Genomic DNA, 16058 nt, shown 5'->3' on the forward strand with positions numbered 1-16058 from the left:
TTTTCTGGAAAATGCACTAGAATGAAAGAGAGTTCTGATGTTTTTAATCATGGAGATGCTTGCATGCTACTTCTCTTTTAAACTGTTATTCTATCCTAGGCAGTTAAATATTAGTCCAAAACATGAAGCAGACTATTCCAAATTAAGAAGTGTGCCTTAGAACAGGCAAAGATTGTTCAGGCATCTTATGAAAATAAAAGTTATCTAACACTGTGGGCATCTTAGATACAGAACCCATTTCCCCTTACTTTCCCACTCTTCTAGTAAAAAGGGATGGGAGGAGTGGGAGGTAGGTGAAGAAGGACAAAATAAAGCAAACAAGAGTTTCATAAAACATTTCTTTTAAGAAGCTAGCAATGTGAGTTCTAGTCCTTACTTTTTCTAACTTACATTCTTTTTTCAGTACAAATTTAATGATAAATTCCATTATTCCCACAAACCTGAAGAAAATGCTTTGCTCTTCAAAACATTGAAGAACTTCCACCTAATTGGAGAACTGTGATACAAACTATGTGAATCTGGAATAAAAGACTGGTGGTCATTTCCAATGCTGTTTTGATTGCTTACTCCTCTCAGGACTGGGTGTCTTCAAAGCTCAGGAACAGATATCTTTTTAAGACAACAATCTACTTAACACAGTGAAATTGCAATTTAATGGAAAATTAATATAAATAATTTTTTTAAAAGGTAGCAAATAAAAAATGTCTATTACTTCTATAAGTAATTTTGCACAACTGACTTAAGTATGACTAATGCATACCAGCCAAGAGGTCTGTTCATGCTTCAGAGGTGCCTCAACATAGCTGGAGAAGCAGGATGCTACTGAAGCAAGGAATGCAGATACTTTTGTGTAGGCACCCCTGAGAGCTTTAAAAAGTAAGGGAATAGGGTTTTTTTGGCCCACAGTCAAATTTCTCTAAGGGTAATGAAATATCAGTGTGGTCTACTGAATCCACATAAAACCAATTAATTCAAGAGTCCTTCAGCATTATAGCTATATTCCTCTGAGACCTATAAGAATTCCCTGTGCTCCTCACCATTAACTTTTTCTAGAAAAACATACTAACATTTTTCCTTACTCACTGTATGAGTAGAGATGTCTGTATTTTGATTTCTCTGCTCAATTGCACACTCTTTACCTCTACCCACACACTGCTCTGTGTTGGCCAAGACACACCTTATAGCAGTGAACTTCAAAACCATGTTGCTCCTCAAGAGAGTGCCCGTGTACAGTGTACTCACACTCTGAGCCCCTCAGTCCATGTCATTTACATACTGCCTGGGCAACCATTTCACAAATAGATGGAAGCACGAAAAAATAAGAATCTCACACTGTGGCACATAGAAATCAGTCATTCTACATACAGCTTTCCTTTATCAAGACTTACTCACGTTATTAACATGGCCAGTTATCAGAGCTGCCTGCACTTTCTGTGTCTGATGATGCACAGCCCTCTCTTCCTTCAGCAGCTGAGCTGTACACATTGGAATGCTTTACAAAACATTTCAGAAGTAAAGGTCAAGTAAGCTTTCTTGAAAGGGATGCTGTTTTCTGGAGAGAATTTCCTTCCTACACACTTTTAGCTACCAGGACTCTTGTGATGCTAGGCAAAGAGACTGCGAGCACGCATGCCCATGTCTGCCTCTAGAATTAAACCTCACCAACTCAGAATTCTTTCTTCAGTCCCTGTTTCCCCACACATGTGAGGATAAGACTGTTGGGAAAGTGCTATTTTACAGCTAAGGATTTGCACCCAGTCCCAAGAGCACAGGGGTTAGGCAACACTTGCCTTTCAGGGGAGAGTATTTTATCAATCTTGAAACATTTAACATGACATCTAAACATCAGTGAAGTATTTTGCTCAGTGTTTTGGTTTTAGGACTACATAATTTTGGGTGAAGCAAAACTGTGACTTCTTTTAACAGTAATAAGAGTGGAAAAACATCTCCTGGATAAGTTAGTGGTAGTAGAGGACCTGGAACTCCAAAAAGGTCTTTGTACTGCGCTTGCAACCAACTAAGACACCATGCACAGACTGAAGCACCAGCGCTGTGTGTTGTGATCATTCTTTTTACGCCACAAACAGAATGGCCACAAGAGATCTGTGCCAGCTGGAGCCTTAAAACATTTTTATGCTCACACATATCCAGAGTCTTCTAGCCTGTCCAGCTATTTTGAGTGGACTAATATGTGTTGATTAGTTTCATAGATGTCTTGATACTGAAGTCTAAGGTCCTATTGGTCTTGAGATAATAGACCTGGTCCCTTTGAAATATGAGTCTAGACCAAATAGCCTATTTTTTGCCCTCATGGAGATCAGATTTTAGTGGATTAAGATGAACAATCCTAGATACATAGGTCCAATAAGACAAGACAGTCTTCTGCCTAGTTTGAGATGGAAAGTGTATAGTTCCTTATTCAATACAGGAGATCTAGCAGTACTAAGTTTAAAATGGTCACTGGCTATTACCACACATCCTGTCATCAGTTTATTCTTTCCCAGTTCAGTTCAGTTCTTCCTTCTTCATCCTCTTCTGGTCATCTCCAACACCTTTACAGAGGTATTGCTTGTTACGGCTCTGATAATTGCTTTTAGTTAATTTTGAATTTACAGAAGCTGACACCATATGCCAATCCAACTAAAAGCAAAATAACCTTAACACCAAGGTAAGAGAACTTCCGGATTAACTAGAAGATTAAGAAAATACTTATTCTTCCTTTATTTTCTCCCCTCTAATTCCCATTTCCATGGAAACTGGGCTGGAAAGTACCAGCAGGCAGCCTGCAGCTGAACATCTGAATGAGAATGCTCATGTTTAACTCAGCAAGCAGACAGCAGGTGAAATCTGCAGGAACTGTCTAAAATCTATAGCTACATCTTGAAAGCAAAAGGACAACTTTAGTTTCAGCAATGAACTTCTAAAGGGGATCATATATCCCCCCAGTGAATATTCTTGTGTGGCAGCAGTTGATAATCTGACTTCCTCTTTGATAAAAGAGGATACAATAAGAAAAAAATTCTTTATTACAATGGCAGAAGGCAAAAAATCATCACAATTAACTTATTACTTCAAAATGTTCAGATGGAAGATAATATGCTAGTGAGTATGGTAAAGATATTTTTGTAACAGGACTTTGGCTTCTGAACACTGTGCTGTAACTCCTTCTGTGGAATCAAACTGGCTGCTGTACAGTTCATACATACACATTGTCAGCCCAGTCATCTGGGTGGCTCTTCTTACAAACATCCATTGCATTTCAATAAATATATATACACATATATTTAAAAATTAACTAGCAGGCAGAAACATATTTGCTAGTTATAAAACACATTGGTTTCGAACACTAATTCACACTACTTGTATTTTAAAATCTAATAAGGCAACACAGTTGTAGTTAAAGAAAAAAAAGCTATGTTAACTTCTTTATCCAATTTAGCAAATCTTAGTGGAGGAATTCTATTTAATACTAGCTTAGATTTTTCTCCTGCTCAATATTTGCACTTCAAGCAACAGGAAGAAAAGCAAACAAGCAAAAGATGAAACATTCCTGTCTTGGGCAGCACTTTACCCAATGAAGAGATTGGTTGTTATTAAATTCCTGCTTTTGTATATAAAGCAATTACCACTCTCTCAGGAAGATATTGCTCATTCTTTGCAGAAAGCAGAACATTGGTCACACTTTTTTTCAGTGCAATTTTAGGCAATGCAGTGGACAAAAGAGGATGATTATAATGAAGGATTTAACATCTTGCGTAAGTTCAATATCACCACACAAGGGCTGACCTGAAAATGGGATATGAAGAAACTTGAGACAGCATCAATCTTTCTGCTCCCCCCCCCCCCTTTTTTTTTTTCTAATAGTGTTGCTCAAAGTTTAAGAGAGCTATTTACCAGAATCAAGTCAGCAAGATAGCTGCAGATGCTCTTTATTGTACCCATGCTCTCCTTCAGGGTGAGGGGGAAATTCAAGATTAAGTGTCAAAGAATGAATCAGCCCAAGAAGCTGCTAGTGACTATTGATTCATTCTTTCCTTTGGGATCTTCAGTGGAGAAAAGGAGTCCAAATTTGCAGTCCAACACATACCAAACTCAGGCTATGATGGAAAAGAATAGTATAAAAGCTGTTTGTGCAATTTCCTCACATGATAGAAACCTAATAATTGTGTATCAAGAGCACAATAGAGACAGACAAAGCACACAGCTATCAGCATCTCTGCAGTGCAAGAATGTCCATTTAACAGCTGCAACAGTGTAAAAATCACAGCATGCCTTCTGTTAAGGAGTTTTATTATGTTTTACTTCATCAAGTATATTTGTGCATACCTTGATGATCATTTATTGTGCTAGATCATGATACAGGGAGACCTGGGATAAACAAAAGTCAAACTCCAAATAATTCACTCTTCTGCGGTAAGACTGCTTAAACACAGAATACACAAATGTATAAGCTTTCAGATATATTTCCTCTTTTTTATTTGCATGAAATTTTCTAAAGCTAAACAACCCACATGTACTGCCTGAAGAGTTCTATTTCAAGCAAGACTGGAAATAAAAAATAAATTTTAAAAATACATACATTTAAATAAAAAGCAACCCACAGCAGGGTACATTGACTTCTCTGTTTCAAATCAGCATTCCTGCCCCTCGATTTTTTGTTTAGTTTAGGAATGCCAAAACATATTGCATTTAATGGCTATCTTCATTTTGAGGGTAGAAACCAAAGGCACTGCTCATACTGCATGATCAGCTCTCTTATCTATTACCATATCCAAAAACCCTACTAAGGGAGGAAGGACAGCCTTAGCACCTGCCTAAGGTTTACAGAAGTGATTCTCCAGTAATGGAAAGGACTTATGAATTGGCTGAAGGTTTCCTAGTAATGGGGGATGGATCATTGCTGGGAAATGTTTATAAAGGGAATATGAGCTGACTGCATGTGTACACAGAGGGTGGTAGATGTGCATCAAAAAGGGGTGGGTTATTTCTCCCACCTGGGGCTGGAGAGAAAGAAGGTTATAAATCAAGAAAATAAGCAAGCTGCTCCCCATCAGGTCATTGGTATTTCACACTGTTCCCCATTATGATCTTGTTACTAACACATGTACAGAGCATGTAGCTGCTTCTCATCCAATTAACTTCATAACTGCTAATGCATTCCAGCTGTTGCTATCTGGTTAGGAGATGGAAAGAAACTGAGTGGGGCCATCAATACAGATCTTACAGTATGGTTATGGCATATAAGATGGAAGTGTAGAATAAGAGTGTTTGATCTGGGATCTTTTGCTTCTTGAGTACTAGAGTATATGACAAATACAGTTTCTGGATACCAGCTAATACGTGTGTTCTGGATACACATTGTGCCAGTGCATGGTATATGAACTTTTGATCAAGTGATGAAAGTACCATTAATGGAAAGCCACAAATAAATTAACACTTAAGAATTGAACCATCACTGTCTGTTAGCATAGCTTAATGCAAGTAACCTACTAGCTGTGTTATATATAAAGAATTAGATTTTGTAAAGGCTTTATATGTTTGAAAATTAATCATTCTTTAACCTTTGAAACACCTAATCTCATTAAATATGTATCTTCTTCCAAAACTGCATTGCTATGGGACAGCTGAATTACGTTTTTTATGCTCCCTTTTGAAAGTCTTTTCAGGATGTATTTTTATAGCTAAGTTATAAGCACTGAGAATAACAGAAGTACTAACACACATCACCACCAGAAGGAGATCACTTCTCCCATGTACCTATCTTTCCATGCATAGCTCTCTTCTCCAGTTTACAGATAAAGAACACCAATACTGATAAAATGTGGTCACTTCAAACTCCTACACAGTGTAGAAAGGGACAGTGAGACATTCGGTTTTCCAGAGTACAATCAGGGTTCAGATTTCTAGAGGCAATCAGGGATATATTATTTCTCTCTCTCAATTACAGGCTAATTGCATATATTCCCCAAGAATCCAACTCTGTCTGAAGGGCAGCCAGACAAAAGGATGGCCAGGCAGTCCTGGCCCCATCATTCCTAGGGGCTCATTCCCTCTGATAGCATGGAAGAGTCTGGTCATGGGGGCACTCTTGAACGAGGAGCCCAAGAACACCAAGCTGCCTATACTTGAATGGCTGTAAGTGAGAAACTGCTACTGCCTCTCTCACTCATCCTACTCCCTACGGCATCTTGTTTTTCCCTAAAGTTTTTGTCAGTCTCATTATATGGTTCTTCCCCTCTCTCTTCTCCCATTCCTCCATCTAGTCCATTTCCCCTTATCCTTCTTTATATATTAGGAGCAACACCCAAGTTTGCACATTGCTCAGTTCCTCCAAATGTCAACAGATGAACACAAATAGACCTACAGCTCACAATCAGGTAATATTTCTGGGCTCATTTACTGAGAATGGAGCTGGACAAGATTATGTATGATGTATAAGTTTGAATGCAAGTAATACATTCCACATTTACAGAAATTTACTTGTTTTTAGTTTGGACTAGTGACTAAAGTCTGACAAGGCAAAGGTTCATTTATCTCTAACAGATGCAATTAAACAAACTGTAATTCAGTAATTCTTTTACTCCAGAAAGGAGTAAATCCCCCATCTCCAGTCTGAACTCTTCTCCTCTCTGTCAAGTGTTTAAATACTGTAAATGGGGGAAGTGGAGGAAAATGGAACACAGATTTCATTTACTTTGCACCTGCTGGCAATTCCCCACTATACAGTAGGTAAGCATAAAAAAGTACTGCAGCAGTCACAGAGACACAATAGAACTTACAGAGATTTTCACACATAAGTTTGCTTGAGTTGTACAGCAGCTGTTACATAGCAAAGCCCGATAGATTTCCTCTTCAAAGAGTTCAAAACTTTCAAAACCAAATTTTACATTAGCAAGCTCCTCCTATCTTTCTTATGTCCACATTGCAGGTGACTGAGATTTTAGATTAATGGTTTTCTTGATATTGGTTGTAAAGGCATATTATACCCTCTCCAGATAAATGGTCAGTCTTACTGCCCAGCTCCAGGCCATCACTTCATGTAACTCTGGCTTTGGTACCTACATGATACACTTCTATATAAGTTAAGAAGAGTTTGGTTGACAATGGAATCTGGATTAAGTTCCTATATTACAAATATAAGGAAAAAAATAATTGGCACAGGATAACAGCAAAGGATCACACAGACTGGACTGAGGTCATTACACCAAGCCAAATTTTCAGGAACTCTTGGAGTTGTTATGAAGCCCAAAGTCTGTCTGCAATTTGCTTGCTAAGTACAAACTTTCAAATTCTTGCTGGAAGGGATGTGTTATTAACTATCTTACTAGAGTACTTCTATCATGTTCACAGTCTAAAATGAAAATCAGATTTTAAATTTCATTTGAACATTAGGAGGTAACCACAAATCCCACTACAGTTCAACACAGTTGTCAAGTTCTCTCTGTAATTACCTTTAGTGCAAACTGTGCCTGAAACACAGGTAATAGCAAGCCAAGGAGCAAACTGGTTTATTTTAATGGTACCTACTGGGGGAAAGGGGTATGGAGGTTTAAGAGATGCCAGCAATCACATATATTCTATTAAGAATATACAGCAAAATTGTATATTTTTCTTTCTCTAAAATTAGTCTGTCAAATAATAGCCAGAGTTGCATATGCAGTCACTTTCAGTCAATAGCATTTTTGAAAGGATTTTAAAACTTATTTTAAAAGAAATTGGTTTTTCCTGTAATAAAAGAATGCAAAATTAAATCATGGCTTTCTTCTCTTCCAATATCATTCTCATCAATTTATTTGTTCTTTCACAAACACAATACTCTAAGTTTCTTCCTGCACCACAGTAAAGTATTGTTAGTGATACTGCTTCTCTCTACTCCTTTAGTCTACTTCTCCACTCTGAAAAATAAACATAGGGCAAGCATTTATCTGCAGTCAGAGCAACCTAAAGCTTAGTACTTTTGTGCATCAACAGGACCAGACTGCAGACTCCAGTATTAAACCCCTTTTCTTGACAAAGTAGTAACTTTATAATTAGAAATGTATAAATGCTTCAGGAGTTCATACAAATAACTTTATAAGTGAAACCTGAGAGCAGCCTTTGCAACTGTGCCACCTCCAGAATGTTAACAGAATGTTAAATACATGAAATATTCACACCAAAGCAGGTAATTTAAACAAAACATCATAGTTAATTTCAATGACCATAAATAGCAAACAAGGCTTCTCTATATGATCCACTTTGTGTTTGTGTTTCTCCAAATCATATTACAATATTAAGCCATTAAGAAAAAATTTTACCTGTGTTCCTGTCAGGTAAAATACAGCAATGCTTCTGCAGTATGCCAGGGAGAACCTGTGGCAATAAAGAAACAGGTGTTAATAGATATATATATATATATATTTTTTTTTTTTTTACATCATGTGAAGAAAAGCCAGAGATTGCTGCAATGCTGCATCTGATCAAGCTTTGTGCTCTCAGTCTGAATCCAAATTAACTAACATGTAATGCTGAATCTTGTTCATCAGGAACTGTAAACAGAGAAGAATCTTGCAAAATTAGCTGCTTACTACCTGCCTGTAAAGTTAGTTTCACATTCTTCCATTGATTACAATATCAAAAGTTGATTAAAAGAGCCTAAGACCACAATCAAACGCACTCAACTTAGAAAGGCAGTATGGGATCAGTCAGTGATGCTGCTGTCTCTTTCTCACACATGGCCCTGGGGTTATGGCATCCAGCTTGTTGGAAACCACTCAGGTCCAAATTCCAAAGCCCAGCATTTTGCTTTGCACAGCCAGTTCCAGTGGACAACATAAAACTCCAGAAGCTTGAGAAGGAAACTCAAGGGAATGGGGACAGAGAAGATCCACACTTTGTGGTTCACCACACCCACCATGGTGCGGTGCTTTTGGCAGCCCGTGAGAAATGCTACAGAAGCTGACCACCACCACTGGCCCTTTCCCACAGGCAGGACCTCATCCTTCTTCACAGATTCACATATTAAATTCACCAATTTTGGTTCAGACAACGAGCTTTGGTACTCACTCCTACTAGCAACAACCTGTACTTAAAGCACCCAATACTTGATTTTAATCTGAATTTAAAATTTAGAATTTGCATCCTGGAAAATATCAGCATCAGTAAAACAGTACATTGAAGTTTAACGGCTTTTATTTTGCTGTTTCTGAGAAAAAACAAATTAAAAATCATGCTCTGAGATGGCTTCTTCAAATTTACCCTTGAGGATCAACATGCACCCTTTAAAGTTTGAAATGTAGAAGAAATAAACCAGTTAGTTTTTACAGACAGAAGACCAGCACCACCACTGTCAGGAAATACTGGGCTTCCAACCTCTAAGAAGACCCCAGGCACCACCACAGTGGAAATTAAGTTCTGAAAATTCAGGAAGTAAAATATTTTAGGGAATAGAGACATTTCTATTTTTCTCAAAGACTGCTATTGCTGTTTGGCCGAGATGAACAGACCCAGACATACAGCCCCTGCAGCAGTGTCACACATCCCCACTCTTCCCTGCAGGACTTCCCCAACACCCACTGTCACAGCACCAGGAGGACAAACACCTCAGCTTGTGTGTCCTCCAGCAAAACAGTTTAAAGTCTTTCTGCACCATGCTTCCTCCTGAATGCACCCATGCAGAGGCAAGGCCATTGCAAAACACTGATTTTTATTGCCATTATTACTTCACAAGTCAATCTGTGGCCAGAAAGCCTCCCTGAATAAAAAGCAATGGGTACAACTGACAGGGATGAGAATGATCTCCCCATCCAACTCATCTACATTTTACACAAGGCACAGCATTTAAATGTAAGCTTTTACAAAAGTAATTCACTTCTTTTGGCATTATTCTAAAGCTAAACTTGTGGATTAAAAAAAAAAAAATCAGCTTGCTTTACCCTGCTTCATAGGCAACAGGCACTTTGTATTTTGGGAAGAATCAATGACACAAATAACAATTTTCTGAAAACCCCACTCACCATTCTACGGTGTTCCTTACATTTTAAAAATCCAATAATTCTTGGAAGTACAATGTCATATGTACAAAATACAGCATTTTCCTTATGGCCATGGATATAAATAACAGCAGTCTTACAGGCATTGAAAGAATAAAATATAGAAGCAGAGAACAAAGAAATCCTAAAATGAGCTGAGACAGTCTTTCAAAGCAGTGTAACACAAAGACTGAATTTTAAAAACATACTGTCTTACTCAGACATAAAGTAACATTTAGCTCCTCAGGAATCTGTCACATTTTCTTCCCCACATTCACGAACGATGAAGAAGCATTATGAATTTATTATGAGTTCCCAGTTAATCAAATTAAGAGTGAAATTAAAAGTAGAGATTAATTTTTAAAAAAAGAAAAAAGTAGGTCTGAAGTTGCAAGAAACTTCAATTGGGAAAAAAAAAAAAGCAAAAAAATAGTTTACCCTTCCTGGTAGACTGGATACAGATAAAAGAACAGACATGAAAAAAACCACAAAAAAAACCATTTATTTGTCCTTTTCCTTCACTATCTTTAAGAGCTAAGTAGGCAAACAGTATGGAAAAGTCTTAAACAATGCTTCCTGCTCCCTTTAACATGTTTACCCTGCACAAAGCCAGTTTCTGGCTGGTAGGAGTTTGATATCAACCTCCCACTTACTTATCTACAGTATACAGATTTTTACACTGTACCCATCTCCATGGTATCCAAGAGCCTTTTCACACTGCTCTCCTCCCACTTTCTCCCCACTTTGTTTCTCTCCTCTCTAGGGAAACTGAGAGGAGAATTCCTCAGCAGAACTGTCACCTTTCCCTCCACAAGCCTCTCCTTTCCCCTGCTGCTTTCCTTTCATTCATTTGCATGCTGGAATACCCAGTTTATTGCTTAAGATTCCTAAAATGCCTTATCAGTCTCAGAGATTTTTCTCTAATTTTATAGAAGATCCTTAGATTATTTTTTTTTTCCTTTTGATCGTTTGAAATTTACCTACAGAGGCAATTTGAGGGAGAATCCTTACCCAAAGCAGATCTGGACTGGTTTCTTCTGTACAAATCAAAATATGTGAGCAACTGGAGGGATTCACATGCAGGGGTGGGGGGAGGGGGGAAAGGCAAAAGAGAAACAGGTTTCAATGATATTAACTGATGATTTAACCTTCAGTTGTTTTATAAGCTCTCAGCTGGGAGTTAAGACATTGCAATACTAAATTAAAAATGGACTCATAGATGCAGAAACAGAATGAATAATACAGCAGGTGGTATGTCCTTCACATCAAGGTGCTTCCCTAGCAGTAGGCAAATTAACTTTGGTCAATGGTATCCATGACAGACAGTCACATGTAGCAGGAACATAGTCTGTGCTTATGATACCAAGATGAAAGCATCCTCAAATTCAGTGAAAAATACTAATTGTTGTGATTGGATATTGATTTGGACGTGTTTACATTTGTTTTCATTGTAGGTTGCTGTGCTTAGGGATATATAAATATATAGCTGTCATAATCAGTGTTCAAATTTTAACCTGTAGCTATAATTAATACAGGTATTCAGAAAACTCCTCAGAGCAGTACAGGGGAGATACAGAGCTGGCTTAAGCTTAATAAAGATCATATTTTTATAAGTTCGCTTAGAAACTTTCCTTCCATTTCTTAAAAATAAGACAGATAAGTCCTTTGAGTGTTCAGTACACAACTTTTTTTTTTAGAGTGATATAACAGGAACTAGAATTTATTCCTAAAAAAAACAATTTAAGTTTGGAAAGTATTAACTTCAAACCCACTAAAAAATCCCCACTTTACAGAGAAGCAGATATGTGAAGCAAAATAATTCTCGTATGCAAAAAGGCCTCTGTGAAATGGATATCTACTCACTTAAAAGGATGTGCTGCACAAAGATGATCAGACCTCTCTTTGGTACTGAATGATAAAAATGTTTTGCTTTCTACTCCACTTATAATTGGACTGCTAAAATAGCCATAAAAAATGAGCTAGATACTATTTTTCCTTCTCCATTTACATTTTTTTCTGCTAAAATTTAAGTCAACCGAAAATGAATGTTTCATAGGTCCAAGTTTGCAGAACTCAGGAGTTCGAGTGCTTGATAAGTGAAATTTAAGGCAGAATTTAACATGGATTAAATTTGTAACTTGCCAGAAGAAAATAAGCTCAACTTCAATTTCAGATCCAAAATGAGACAGTATTTTCTGTTTTTTTCCTAGAAATCCAGTGAGCCCAAAGACTAGAAAGTCAGAACATACCCTCTCAGGCACAGCTCCAGTTCGTGGCCCTTGTGGTCACGTTCAACCATTTCCAAGGAGTGTCTCCAGGAGAGCCCCCTATGCTCCCAACCTCCCTCCCCACAAAACTATTACAATTAGCATCTGAGGTAATTTGATTGCTAGAATATGGTAACATTCAAGAAGAAAATGTTTCAAAAACATACTGGGAAAATCCACATCAATTTATAAAATTTCAGAGAGAATAGATTCCAGAACTTGAGATTTACTCATACACTGATGGTTGCAAAGGAATGGTCTATGGGCACAGTCAGCCACCAAGTGCGCCTTGCATCTTCTCTGGAAGCAGGACAGCACTGGAGACAACTCAGGTTAGATATCTGGGTGTGATCCAGTGAATTCCTTTTTGTCTTTCAAATGTTGCCACTTCTTTGGAAAAGAGAGGCACCTCCTAGACCTTGTTATCTGCACAGCTACTGCTGCCTTCCTACCATCTGCACAGGCTTCATGGAATTAATTTTGTCTGTTTTCCTTCTAAGAATCGTATCCATTCTATCTCTGTATTTGGTTTTCCTTACATTTGTCTCAGGGCTTTTGTTTTAGGAAAAATTTATTTGTCAGCTACTACAGAGAGGTTTTGGAATAATGTTTGTAACTAGATCTTAAACCACTGGAAATTCTGTGCTCGTGCTTCTCTGAATGTCTTTTGCTGCCCCCTGTCATTACAGAGGTATAATATATTTTTGATTTTTATTATTGTTTCCACCCATTTTTGGCTTCATACCTGAGGATTTTAGATGTCTCTGTTCCATTAGCACTGTTGAAGGAGAAAGAATCTCTCTGGAACCTATTCACTGGTGCTTCTTAAGCAGAAAAGAAGCATTTGGCATTTGGCTGCTCACAGCAGCCACTTATCTGGCAGGTCTCTAAAGGTATCTGACTTCAGACAGGGTGTTAAACGTAGGGAAGATTTCCTGCTCATGAGCTGTTGCGTGATACAAACCATCATAAATCAAAGGCTTATCATTACAGCATTACCATAATTCTTTCAGAGCAGACAGGTTCATGCAGGATAAGGGGAAAATGTTTTAAACTAAAAGTGGAGACACTTAGATTAGATAGTAGGAAGAAATTCTTTCCTCAGAGGGTAGTGAGGCACTGGAACAGGTTGCCCAGAGAAGTTATGGATGCCCTTTCCCTGAAAGTGTGCCAAGGTCAGGTTGCATGGGACTTTGACCACCAACCTGCTCTAGTGGAAGGTGTCCCTGCCTATGGCACAGGGATTGAAACTAGATCTTAATGATCCCTTCCAACCCAAGTTTTCTATAATTCTATGATGATTCTATGCAATCAGGTGGTGAAGTGCTGCATCAAGGCTGCTTGCCTTCAGATTTCTAACAGCATGCAGTTGGTTCAACCTACCAAAGACAAATCTAAATTTCATAGCACTCCCACAAGCATAAATATATTTGGTTAAGCTTTTTAAGGGGTATCTATGGAGTGTAGCAACAAATACTGGATATCAGTTCCATTCCTCAAAAGAGAATTCCTCAAAATTTTGAGTAAGAACTCAAAAGATAACCTCATTACTAGTGTCCCTCTTCTTTGTCTTGGTTGAAGCTGTTATTGATACAACCTACACCAGTATCAGCAACAGTTCCAAGTCACTCCTAAAATCAGTCCTTGAAATACCTAGCTCTGGCAGAAGAAAGCATCAGGACCATGGCACCTGCCCTCCCAAGGCTTACTCCAAACCATATGTGTCCCCTGTCACAGACTCCACTTGCAACAGCAAAGCTGGCCCAAGAACAACATATTAAGACTTGCAATTTTTTTGTCTGTCTGGTACTACTGGAAGTAGTAGAGATTTTGCAAGACCTTTCAATCATTCCCTGTGAGCTGTCAGCTCTTCTGCCCTCCCAAGGAAACAACCTTTCCTCTTAGCTCCTGGTGAGACGCACCCTGCTGCAAAGGCAGCCTGTGCCAAAATGTCTCCCACCCACGGCGGTGTGAGTGAGAAGCCCGTCTTGTCAGCCCATTTCATTGTATTCTGACGAGACAAGACAGACTTGTCCAATTATGTTTCCTCAAGATTTTACTAGATTGCTATTGTCCAATATCCAATTTCACATATACACTGATATTCTAATTACTTTTCCCAAAAGCTAATTTAATGTCAAAACAGAACTAGCTAATGATTTATCTGTTTTGTGAGGTTTTTGGTGAAAGTATTTTCTTTTTATCATCCTCTGCCTTAGCCACCATTCCCAATTAGTTATCAAGAACATAAATAAAACCTGATGTTTTGTGGAAAGGAGAAGTTATAATGAAAATAAATAAATCATGTCTGTCATATATCAAACACTTTGGCATTGTATCAATGTATTTATCATCACACACCTTGTCAAATTTAAATTTGATTTAAATACGTGTATTGTGCCCTTTTCATTTTGAATAAAAGGAAATATTTAAGAAGATGAATTTTAAAAATATTCTGAAAATATTACAATTTCCATACCAATATGTTTTCCTTCAGATTGTATTGCATCTCAAAAAATGCAACTTTTCTACAACCCTTTTCATGATTAAAGGAAGTAGTGACAGCAACAACAGTAGGTATATTTCCTTAGCAGAGTTTTCAACAAAAGGTGACAGACATTTAAGTAGTGAGGAAATCATTGACTGAATTATCTACTTTTTATATTTCAATCAAAACAAAGAGATCATAACTCCAGAAGAAGAGATCATAACTCCAGAAGAGAGGGTATAGTGCTACAATGACCCCAAATAACGTAACTGATCTCCTTGCACTGCCATGGGCTTCATTACTCCTTCTATCCAGTCACCATGGCAAGCTAAGCTGAAATGCAGGCTTGATAATTTTTTGATGACCCAGGAAAGAAAACATGATAACCATTATGACACATTTCAGAGTAATGTTTGCATGAATCTGCATTAGAATGAGCTAATTAAAAATGCCCTACAATTAATACATACTTATAAACATGAATCTTTTAGAAGTTACCATCTAAAGTATAATCCACATCTCTTCCATAAAAATATAACATACGGACTAAAAAGAGTAACTAACCAAGCCTGAGGGGAAAAAAAACTATGTAAACTGGAATAAGCTCTGAAGTGATTCAAAATGATACCTTAAGACAGTCTTTTCATACTTGATAGTCAGAAAATAAGTAGTGGCGCCAGCAACAGACACAAACCCTATTTATTTCTAACTTCCTTTTCAGTATTTAGACACTTAGAGAACAATACATCAGCAAGAGAAAAAAACTCTTTTAAATCTTTCATTTTTCATAAATTTACACTCTTGACTGACAGAACAAGACTTCTCTGCAGTGGTATGTATACTTGTGACCTCTGGGTACAATTACTGTAATTGGCAGTACATACAAGAGATTCCACAAATTATTTAAGATCCCTCAGACTAAACACAGCATGGATGATAGAGGTCCATTTGGAACTCTTCACTTTGTTGTTCAAATAATTGCACCATTACACCATTGACAAAACTATGCCTTCAAAAATCTGGAACAAGGAATGTCAAAGTTCTCTGAAGCCGAGAAATGATGATGCTCTCAAAGTGCTCTGAATCTGAGAGATGATGATGTGGTCCTTCCCAGACTCACATTGCTGGGAGGAAGAGGCCAAGACTTTTCAGTTGATGTTTTAATTCCTTTTTCCAAAAGTAAATGAATAGGAGGATCAATTTCAGGACAAAAGCAATTGCATTTTCAACTTTCTATCAGGCAAAGCATTCCTAAGCATCTCATCATCTGATTGACAGCAGGCTGACCATGAG

The 16058-nt window shown here is 37.7% G+C and overlaps 1 protein-coding gene across 5 annotated transcripts in view; it reads right to left on the reverse strand.

Moving 5' to 3' along the window:
* Positions 1–16058, reverse strand: part of DLGAP2 (DLG associated protein 2) — a 465971-nt gene that overhangs the window by 378127 nt on the left and 71786 nt on the right. For 4 of the 5 annotated variants that reach the window (XM_033054074.2, XM_033054084.2, XM_033054073.2 and 1 more), the window contains exon 2: positions 8298–8352. In XM_033054074.2, the coding sequence (XP_032909965.1) occupies positions 8298–8352 (55 nt within the window). Of the gene's footprint in view, positions 1–8297; positions 8353–16058 lie in introns of those variants that run through there. The other variant, XM_033054082.2, reaches the window with a different exon arrangement.

Source organism: Catharus ustulatus, chromosome 3 (genome assembly GCF_009819885.2).
Source record: "Catharus ustulatus isolate bCatUst1 chromosome 3, bCatUst1.pri.v2, whole genome shotgun sequence".
NCBI lineage: Eukaryota > Metazoa > Chordata > Aves > Passeriformes > Turdidae > Catharus > Catharus ustulatus.